Source organism: Gigantopelta aegis, chromosome 6 (genome assembly GCF_016097555.1).
Source record: "Gigantopelta aegis isolate Gae_Host chromosome 6, Gae_host_genome, whole genome shotgun sequence".
In the NCBI taxonomy this organism is placed as follows: Eukaryota; Metazoa; Mollusca; class Gastropoda; order Neomphalida; family Peltospiridae; genus Gigantopelta; species Gigantopelta aegis.
Window position 1 is genome coordinate 78,321,391 of NC_054704.1, and position 11,849 is coordinate 78,333,239.

General features: G+C 36.8%; 1 protein-coding gene across 2 annotated transcripts in view; it reads right to left on the reverse strand.

Annotated features, from left to right (window-relative positions):
* LOC121375816 (choline transporter-like protein 1) overlaps positions 1-10,751 on the reverse strand; it is a 41,693-nt gene extending 30,942 nt beyond the window's left edge. For both annotated transcript variants that reach the window (XM_041503473.1, XM_041503472.1), the window contains exons 1-2: positions 10,652-10,751; positions 87-190 (exon numbers count right to left, since the gene is read on the reverse strand). In XM_041503473.1, the coding sequence (XP_041359407.1) occupies positions 87-131 (45 nt within the window). In that variant the 5' untranslated portion in view covers positions 132-190; positions 10,652-10,751. The remainder of the gene's footprint in view (positions 1-86; positions 191-10,651) is intronic.
* Positions 10,752-11,849: the final 1,098 nt, after the last annotated feature.

Consider the following 11,849-nt stretch of genomic DNA (forward strand, 5'->3'; position numbering starts at 1 on the left):
TATCATGTACATTTGTGTTGTTTATGATGACAGGTGATTTTGTTGACATTGATATCTGGAATAAAGTGATAACACAACTGAGTTACCCTGGTGGGTTGTACAGCTTCTCCATACGCCCCACAGCATCCCATGGCGAGTTATCAAGATGTCCGCTCCTTGCTGCTCAAACGTTCGTCCACGGTACGATCCACTGTGTCAGAAATGGAGAAAGAAGAAAATTAATAAAAAAAAAAAAAACAAATGACAGTTGGCAGGATTCGAACCCACGGCACAAAACCGCATGGCATTTAACAGCCTGCTACGTTAGTCGCTTGCCTACAAGGTCTTCTACAAAAATTGAAGCCCTAATTAACCGACGTTAACGTCGTAGCTTTACAAGTTGGTCTAAGTCTTACCAAACACTTAGGGGAGGGTTTGAGAGGCGATATCTGAAGATATTTACTCGTTCATTAAGAGCATGTTTCACTGAGTCAGAAATGGAAGGAAACACCCCCCACTAAGTTAGTGGAACTGCTGTTTCATATCTTGATCTAAACCTCAGTTTGTACTATACAAATGCTTACAATGTGTAAAAGAAGTCTCTGAAACTTGAAAAATACGCGAAAATATTTCAGGTAACTGATTTCATTTTGCGTAATCTACTTCGACCTTGTAAGTTATGAAATATGGGTTTTAACACGCAAACGATCGCTATTTTCCGCGGCCTGTGTCATATCTTACTGTTCGTTTTGCATCTCTCAGTTAGTAAGATCTGACAAAAACCTGCGTTATTACGTGTCCACATAACCCTTTATGCAACTAAACTAAGACAAAAAAATTCAGCAGTTTGGTAGTACAGCAGGTTGACATTTTGAGTTCGGGGACGCAAAACAAAGTTTCTAGGGGAGGGTCGGGGTATGTTCCCCATAAAATTTTGAAAACTAGATGTCTTGAAATGCAACTTCCTGCATTCTACAAATCTTCAGACAAATGGTGCATCAATTAAATCCAGTGTCTGATTTCACTTTGAAAATCACGAGTTTTCTTTTATTTATTGCTAATATAATTAAATTACGCAAGAAACGTCACATTGACGCGAAATGGCGTTGGCTAAGATTAGCGGGGAAATTAGAGAAAGTCGACTAGGATTGTAAACTTTGATTTCAGTTTAATTGTTTCAATATAATCAGGGTGGGACGTAGCCCTTTGGTAAAGCGCTTGCTTGATACGCGGTCGGTCAAGGATCGATCCCCGTTAAGCTATTTCTCGTCCCAGCCAGTGCATCACGACTGGTATATCAAAGGGCGAGGTATGTGCTGTCCTGTTTTGTGGGATGGTGCATATAAAAGATCCCTGGCTACTAATAGAAAAATTTAGCGGGTTTCCTCTCTATGACTACGTGTAAATGCCAAATTACCAAATGTTTGACATCCAATACATGGTGATTAATAAATCAATGTGCTCTAGTGGTGTCGTTAAACACAAACAAACTTTAATTTTAACAATATAATGATCACAGTCTCTATTGTTCTTGGCAGTGAAAGTCCTCTTATACAAGAAGTGGGAAGGTGTATTGTTTTAAATAGTGACAGTCCTCTTATACAAGAAGTAGGAAGGTTGCATTGTTTTGGATAGTGACAGTCCTCTTATACAAGAAGTAGGAAGGTTGCATTGTTTGGTATTGACAGTCCTCTTATACAAGAAGTGGGAAGGTTGCATTGTTTTGGATAGTGACAGTCCTCTTATACAAGAAGTAGGAAGGTTGTATTGTTTTGGATAGTGGCAGTCATCTTATACAAGAAGCGGAAAGGTTGTATTGTTCTGGACAGTGACAGTCCTCTTATACAAAAAGTAGGAAGGTTGCATTGTTCTGGACAGTGACAGTCCTCTTATACAAAAAGTAGGAAGGTTGCATTGTTCTGGACAGTGACAGTCCTCTTATACAAAAAGTAGGAAGGTTGCATTGTTTGGTATTGACAGTCCTCTTATACAAGAAGGGGTTGTTGCATTGTTTTGGATAGTGACAGTCCTCTTATGCAAGAAGTAGGAAGGTTGTATTGTTGGATAGTGACAGTCCTCTTATACAAGAAGTGGGAAGGTTGTATTGTTTTGAATAATGACAGTCCTCTTATACAGGAAGTGGGAAGGTTGTATTGTTTTGGTTAGTGACATCCTCTTATACAAGTGGGAAGGTTGTATTGTTTTGGATAGTGACAGTCCTCTTATACAAGAAGTAGGAAGGTTGCATTGTTTGGTATTGACAGTCCTCTTATACAAGAAGGGGGTTGTTGCATTGTTTTGGATAGTGACAGTCCTCTTATGCAAGAAGTAGGAAGATTGTATTGTTGGATAGTGACAGTCCTCTTATACAAGAAGTGGGAAGGTTGTATTGTTTTGAATAATGACAGTCCTCTTATACAGGAAGTGGGAAGGTTGTATTGTTTTGGTTAGTGACATCCTCTTATACAAGTGGGAAGGTTGTATTGTTTTGAATAATGACAGTCCTCTTATACAGGAAGTGGGAAGGTTGTATTGTTTTGGTTAGTGACATCCTCTTATACAAGTGGGAAGGTTGTATTGTTTTGGATAGTGACAGTCCTCTTATACAAGAAGTAGGAAGGTTGCATTGTTTTTGGATAGTGACAGTCATCTTATACACGAAGTAGGAAGGTTGCATTATTTGGATAGTGGCAGACATCTTATACAAGAAGTAGGAAGGTTGTATTGTTCTGGATAGTGACAGTCCTCTTATACAAGAAGTAGGAAGGTTGCATTGTTTGGTATTGACAGTCCTCTTATACAAGAAGCGGGAAGGTTGTATTGTTTTGGATAGTGACAGTCCTCTTATACAAGCAGTAGGAAGGTTGTATTGTTTTGGATAGTGACAGTCCTCTTATACAAGAAGTGGGAAGATTGCATTGCGTTGGATAGTGACAGTCCTCTTATACAAGAAGCAGGAAGATTGTATTGTGCTGTATAGTGACATCTTACAATGCAGCAAACTCAGGAATGTCCCTTTAATGATTATTTTTATGTATTTTGTTATCTTTTTTCGTAAAACATGGAGACATACAATCACTTATAAAATGTGGTTCATCAACATAGAACTCTCTGTCATGCATAGTTGCGGTTTACGTACTTAACAGACCTCAATTTGCTTCAAAAAGCGTTCTGAAACGGTTACACAGAATTAATTGAATAGGCTTCGCGACGGGATACTATTTAACATACAATTGAAGATCGCGTTGGTCTTGTAATCAATATGTGAATAAAGCGAAACACAGAACCGACAAAAAATATTTATAGAAGTGGAGTTATCGCAGAAGAAAATTATGTCCTATAACAATAGTCCATTGTACTACTCGTTACATGTGTTTAGTGTTCAAAATAATTGTCTAAACGTTGAGTTCAGATGAGTATTTCGTTTCAAGCTCACCGATATGATCCGGTACTGTGAGAAAACAGGTGAATATTAATCTGCTGTAAATGGTGTCGTGTGGATTATTAAATCTTCTAATGTTCCAAATCAAAAACAAAATGTAATGAGCTACAAAAGAAACGCAGATATTAATTTAGATTGTTTAAATTTCTTTTAAATTATTTAGTTTTAATCCCATCAGTGTTTGTGTCGACTGAAATTAGCAATGTCTTGTGAATATTTTATCAAATTTATTCTAACATGGAAACATATATATACATGTATATATTAAAATATTCGTGTTTCTTTTGGTTTTCACTATATATTGCTTGAAATAAAACCTACATTACCCTGTTCTTAAACTAAAATAGGGCTCAATGAGAATTAAGACAAGCTGTATGTTTCGGTAGAAACTGTTGGGGTACAACAAGTGTAGAATTAGAGTTGTTAAAGGTGTAGTATCATATTTACAAATGCTATATTTATCTTCTCTTTTTTTACATTTATTTATAATAAATAATTACAAGTCGATCGATCCCACAAATAATCTTTGCATAAATAACTCTGGAATAACGAAATTGTAAAGTGCCCGCACGCCGTGTAAACGGAGTCGCGTTATATTATGTAATTGTTCATGTTTCCCCATATGCCGTTGGGGATGCAGTCGATTCGTCCACTGAAAATTCGTCCACTGAGGAACTCGAGACGATTCGTCCACAAAAAAATCAGTTCCGGACGATTCGTTCACAGGGTTTTTATTTCCCCAGTACATTTCGTCCACGGACTAAATAATGTGTACTACATGTATGTAGGGGCTAAATAAACTATTAGATATATTTTACCCCGTATTTTTTTTTTTTGCTGTGTCATAAATTTACAAAGGTGAAAATAAATTATATTGCATTAGATTACGCTTAGTAGATGTTTTTGTACAGGTGTCCTCTATTGTGATATTGTTAAGTAATTAGTTTAAGCTTGTTTCACCAAGTTGGATCCAGTAGCGTCTAAAACAACATTTAATTAAATTGGAATTGAAGATAACGATTTTTTATTTTATTTCGAGGTTATTAGGCATATGGGGATAACATGTGACGAGGGAGGGTACAGTGGATAGAATTTATGCCATTGAAGGGGAACATGACATGGTAATAAAGTCTTCCGACGCGGAGGCTTGCATTACCTATTTACCTCATCATGACATGTGAGATAATGTACGAGCGAGTGGACGAATCGTCCGCATGATAATGAATACAAACAGCAATCTAATAAAGTTCTGTTCTGTTCTGTTCAGCACGACTAGATTCCTATTAGATCGTATCACGTTTTAACAAATCTTATCAAATTGGCGAATCCACAAAATCTCTCCAACTTACTGTTAGCGGTTAGATAACTGCTGTCAGAGACAGGTGAGTTGCACAAAAGACAACAAACTTGTCGGCAGCATTCGTCTGGCATAAAGTTACAGAGTGTCTGTCTCATCTGATCGCGCTGAATTCCCATAGTCGTCCTTTAAAGATTTTCCAATTCACCTTATTAATTAATTTATTTATTTATTTGCTACTAGTAAATTAAATTATTCGGTTGTAGTTTGTATGGGGATGTGGTTGAAGGAAAATGTATAATATTCACATTCCATGGCAAAAGTTAATAACTAATGTTGGCTGGAAGGGGCCATTATGCAACTTTTTTTTAGGAGAGCGGGGTAAACACTGACCGATATATTCTTAGTTGCATAAGTCCCAAAATCACATATAGTATATACATATGTGTTATACGTAAATGCCTAACAACATACAGTGGCATGCACGAAGCATACTAAGTACCAAGATAAACACGAATCAGCGTATTATTAGTATTGGAAATCGTGTGATTAATCGAGGTGTTCGACAAGAGTGAGTGTATCCTGCATCTCATGTTACATACTAAATGTTGTATACAGGCAAGGACGTATATGCACCATCCCACAGATTTGATAGCACAAACCATGACCTTTGATATACCACTCGCGGTGCACTGGCTGGAACGAGAAATACCCCAATGGGCCCACCAACGGGGATCGATCCTAGACCGACCGCGCATCAAGCGAGCGCTTTACATTTACCACTGGACTACGTGCCGCCCCTTGGTGTATAGATAACATATGGTTATTTTAATACTTGATAGAGAGAAAAAGACGGCAAATCGCCTCCGCCACATAGGTTACTCTTACCAATAAAACAGCAAGGGATCTCTTACTTGCACTTTCTCATACACAGGAATGTCAATACCACGGACTTTGATGTAGCAGTGATGAGTACAGTGGTTGGGACAGGGGACAGCGACCGATTCTGTGACCCATCCAGATGCAGATCCAAAGTTATGGTTCACAAGCCTGCTGTGACCACTAAATATGTTTTCATTTACGTTGCACAATAGCTACATAATATTATATTGCTTTAAAATAAATGTACTTTATTCAAAGCTCAACAAATTGACCAAACACCTAAATTAGGAATCCCCTTAAAATAATTATGCTAAATCTAGTTTTGTTTTCTTGTATATCTCATAACAAATCATATACTCTCGTCGATGTAGACGAAAAGCATGGTCTATTCTAAATCGTTAAATAATATATATATTATATATTAATATATATTAATATATATATATATATATATATATATATATATATATATATATATATAAACCCCTAGGTTGCAGCTTTAAGATAGGCTACATTCACTCATAGCTGCATATTAGGCCTAGTGAACAAAATATTAAGTTTTCTTCTGAAACGCAACGATTTTACCTTGAATTAAATACCCCTATCCCACCCAAAAATATAAATACATCCCAATAATTTTATTTATTGCTATTTTAAATTTTTTTTTTATTAAAACATCCAATAAGGATGAACGACAGGTTAAACGTGACATTAAATTATGAATTTGACAAAGAACTGGCTGCTATTTTAGTGCACGAATATTTTAATCTATTTTTTGCATCATCAATTCTACTGGTGACAATGGATCATTACTATAAATAGTTCTACACTACTTCAATGGTATTTCGACATTTTCCGTTAAGTTAAGAAATTTCCCGAAACCGTTACCATAAAAACGTAAATATTCCTTTGACAACAATGCTTTAACGTTTTAATATGCTTATTTGTGTCAAAGCGATACTACGCACATTCGTCTGAATATAATTTAACTTCAGAAATGTGCGAAAAAATCGCTGTTTAACATTTATAATCATATTTATTTTAAATGTGTATAAATATAAAATATTTGTGCATGGATCTAATACCGGTGCTACGTAATGAATCACTCTGGGGCGTAGCCAGAGAGGAAAAAACGCCGAGGAAAACCTAGACCTGTAAAATAAATATCAGTGTCATTGGAAAAATAAAATAAATCTGGGGAAAGCCCAAGCGCCTCATGCTGGCTACGCCATTGATGGTGACATGTAACTATTGTGCTGTTCTGTTCCAATATTTCCTGCAAATGTTCGATGGATATATCATTAGAGGTAAGTGATTGATTCTTCGTTGCTTTTGTTTGTTTGTTTGTTTAATTTGTTGTTGTTTTTTGTAAGGACCGATGAAGTAGAAGGTAGGGTGCTTATATTGTGGAATGGCACCAGAATTGTGAGGATGAACCCACACTGTTAGTTAGTGGTGTTATGGGGCGACAGGTAAATATTAAAAATGTTTAATTTGTTGTTGTTGTTTTGTACGGACCGATGAAGTAGGAGGTAGGGTGCTTATATTGTGGAATGGCACCAGAATTGTGAGGATGAACCCACACTGTTAGTTAGTGGTGTTATGGGTGTATACTACCAAATCAAATCCCATAGACGACAATAGTAACATATGTGGCTAAAACTCCTACCTGCAACGTATCAACCGACATAAACGCCACGGATATAAATACTACCACCCCTTACACTTAAAGTGAATCAGAAAAAAATGGGGGTCAAGCTGCTCGTTTCTGAGATAACGGGTAGCGTCTATGACTACCCTAGTTTCGCACAAAATTCGAGTACTTTTTTTTACAGGTACCCCATACATGTTTCAAGCACAAGGCTACTTGACACATTGGTACTAGATGAAATAAAATTGCAAATTTTTTTTACCCAGATGAAACTATTATTTTTTACAACCAACATACTCACATTTATAACCAATCACAGGACTTATGGTGTTCATTTCTCTATCAAAAGTTCGGAATACCTCGAACTTTGACCCAGCCGGAAGTTATTTGGTTTAGTACTACCTTATGGGGCGACAGGTAAATATTAAAAATGTTTAATTTGTTGTTGTTGTTTTGTAAGGACCGATGAAGTAGGAGGTAGGGTGCTTATATTGTGGAATGGCACCAGAATTGTGAGGATGAACCCACACTGTTAGTTAGTGGTGTTATGGGGCGACAGGTAAATATTAAAAATGTTTAATTTGTTGTTGTTGTTTTGTAAGGACCGATGAAGTAGGAGGTAGGGTGCTTATATTGTGGAATGGCACCAGAATTGTGAGGATGAACCCACACTGTTAGTTAGTGGTGTTATGGGGCGACAGGTAAATATTAAAAATGTTGAGGAACAAAAGAGGGGTATTTGGTGAGCGAAATGAGTAGGCTAGCCTATGACTGGCGGCAGCGGGTTTCTTCTCTCATTATCATAATATAACCGTAAATAGAAATGTGTTAAGTAAATCGTTAAATAAACCATTTCTTCCTTTTTTTTTCTCTTTTTTTTTTTTCAATCAACAGGAGGGTTTTCAAAGACGCCATCCCATTTCGTTTCGAAACTACCAGAAAAATATTAATCTTTTTTTTCTTCAGTTTTATAAATAATTTAGAACAATTTATCGAGTGCATGAGTTATTAACGTATCGAATTATGAATTCGTGATATAAATCATATTTCACATTTATTGGGATTTTAAGTCTGTTCGAACGAAATATAGCCCCTCTAGTGGCTTGGCGTTGAAAAGTTTTTGCTCCACATATAATGACTTAATATGACTTACATTGTTATTATTATTTATTAGTTTTTTGGTGATTTACGTATTGTTTGCTTTTAGATCAATATGAGGCATTTGCAAATTTCAAATTTGCATAACTAACCTATCCTAGTGGTGTCGTTAAACAAAAAAACCTGTAACTTTAACTGTACAAAGTGTGGGTGGGTGTGGGTCATTTTTGGCATGCTTCCATCAGAGTACTGTTCAAACACGCCTGTCGTAGGCACCACCTCTGACTTCGCCAGATAACTGTACAAAACACGCCCATGGTTTATAATGTGCTGGCGTGTCGATCATCAGTCAGTCATTTCCTTTTGATTACATAACAGATTTTATTCCGTTCATTTAATTTAGTTTGCCTGTTAGCTCATTATAACGAGGCATTGTGATTTCTAATGTTTTCGTGCAGCTATGCAATTGTGGTTTAAAATAAATTTAAATGTATTTTCCAACTAAAACGTATTTACGACTCTCGCACAGCAGTTACCTTATGGTCACGCAGCAGTTACCTTATGGTCACACAGCAGTTACCTTATGCGTCACACAGTGATCAGTTTCGGGTTAACTTACACGTCACAGAACTATCAATTTCGGACGTCCTTACTTTATTGGAAGGTATGGCTCTGGTGACCGGTACATCACCGTGGTGAAAAAAAAAACCTCTGTCACATGTTGGAGACAATATTTATCTATAACAGGTCATCTCTTACAAAGTGTGTAAGAAAGCTGTCGGAAGATGGCATTAATTACTAATTCAGCGCCGTTGGCAGTTATACCAATTCGCCTTTTAATAGGGAATACATCGTGTTGGTGGGACAATGCCTAATACTACCACCACCCATCCTTAAGCACTCGCCCCCGCTAATCATTAATTAAATAATCATATTCATTCATTCATTTGAACTTATTTTCGTGCTTATATCCAATTAAGGTTCAAGCACGCTGCCCTGGACACATATCTCAGCTATCTGGGCTGTCTGTCCAGGACAGAGGGTTAGTTGTTAGTTGGTTAATGGTTAGTGAGAGAGAAGAGGTGTAGTGGCCTTACACCTGGTTTGGAGCCTGTACCGGGCTGCTAACTCTGTACCTACCAGCCTATAGTCCGATGGCTTAACACTGCGCCACCGAGGCCGGTAATCTTATTCAAATAGATTGTTCTCTTCCAAAGTCAATGCACTGAGAGAAAACGGGTTTAACTCTTCAATCCAGTTGGACTAGTTTCTGTGTATCCAAAGTTTGACTGAAATAAGTAACTACAACTCTCGTTTCTTATAGGCTTATACGATCATCGTTTTACTGTATACCGCGGAGTTAATCAGCTTTCTTGCTATTGCTGTTTCCTTATAACATCTTCCGTCATAAAATAAACCTTTTCGTCGTTTTAATGTGGATTATGAGTTTAGTCTGATCGCTTCGATGTATTTATGTGTGTTCTTTTTTTATATCCAATCTCCGATATTTGTTTGCTGGAGCAAAACCTCAGATTCAGGCAAAAATTATACTTATTCGGGCAAAATGTGCTAACCTCAGACCTTTTTACCATGTACATGTATTTCCATCATTTTACCTTCAAAATTATTTGTAATCCATGTAAACATGCGTAGTGATTCGTTTATAACTCGATAGCTGTTTGGTTATTAGGCAGATTCGGGCATTTTTGTTTAATTCGGGCAAAAGCTAGCCTGCCACCCTACAAAAATGGGTGCCCGTACGCCTATGTTTCTTCCTTCATTCGTTCGTTTATTTCTTATATATTCCTTTATTCATTCATCCATTCAGTCAATGTTATATTCCGTAAAACACAAGTTAATATAATTTACACCGAACACAGGCACAATATTGCTAAGGCGGCCTTACTTATATATCACTAGAATCGGAAACGTTTATTAATGATAGAACAATAGGTGAGTATTTCATCTGTTCAGATTATTCGCTCATAAATCATTAGATTTAAACAAAAGTTCAAAACCCAGCAAGAACCAGCCTATTTATGTGAAATGTTCTTAAAAATTACTTTCGGGGACATCATTGCTTATCACTATCTATAAATAATCTCGATATATAAGTTTGTGTAATATAAAAATACATTCATAAAGAAAAATATATCCGCATAGTTTAAGACGTACAATTTTATTTTAACAAAACTCCTATAGCTACCAACTGATAACATCAAGAAATAAATGTAATTTTGAAAACAAAATTGTATGAAAAGCAACATAACAATAATAAATACGTAATAACACAACTGCTTACCTGCATGACAGCTAGCAGTTTAACTTTGACGTATATCCCAACGCGGCGATTTCGTGGAATATAATTGTAATTTAACCCACGTTATTTTACACGTCTGATTGGGCTCACGTACACGACGTTATACAACAAGTACTGAACACTATAACAGTAACATGCCCAATCGTGATTTTTGTTTAACTTCAATAATGCAAAGCCTGACTTCATAGGAGTAGTCTGTCTTCTCGCATTACCGGTTACCTGTGTCAGCACGTTGTCATGACCACCGATCGGCTTCGCTGACATTTGCTATATCTTCTCGTTCATCTGTCCACGATATGTCATACGTGAATGGGCAGCCATTGTTTTTATTGAGAAAGACATAATTAAGTCTCATCTTCTGTCCAAAGCGTGTACAATGTACGTGGGCTGGATTACCGTTAATGGTCAGCTGGTCTTCGTACAGTCGAGCCTGTCTTAAACAGCCAACACAAGGGAATAAAGGAAGATGGTATTGTATAACAGAGGTGGTTGTTTAATACATGTCAATTTGTAGAATAAAAACATCGCATCTTCAGGCAGATGGTTGTTTAATAAGAGGTGGCTGATTAGTACAGGGCCCCGTTCCACGAAGCGATCTTAGCCCTAAGATTATCTTAAGCGCATAGCTACCCTATGCACTTAAGTTGATCTTAGGGCTAAGATCGCTTCGTGGAACGGGACCCTGGTCAGTTTGTAGTACACTACCTGATTTAGGAGAATACAAACATCGCATCTTCAGGTAGGTGGTTGTTCAATAAGAGGTGGCTGCTTAATACAGGTCAATTTATAATACATGACCTGATTTAGGAGAATAAAAAGATCGCATCTTCAGGCAAGTGGTTGTTCCATAAGAGATGGCTGCATTTTAACAGATGCTCTTTGATTACAGGTTGAACTATCAAGTCTTGTGAGTGGTTGCTCTCTGTTACAGTTCAAAACTACAAACGTCTTTGAGAAGGTGTCCTTTACATACAGGTTATACTATACAGACCTTAGAGCAGGTGGTCATTTTATATAGATCAAATAACAAGTAATTATAGAAATGTTTGTGTCGAATGAATCACACAGTTTCTGAGACAAATTGTATAAGAGAAAAAAAGATAAAAAGTAAATATACAAAATGATAAAAATAAACATCAGTCACCGCATATGCCCATTTATCACAGGTCAGGTCAGGTCA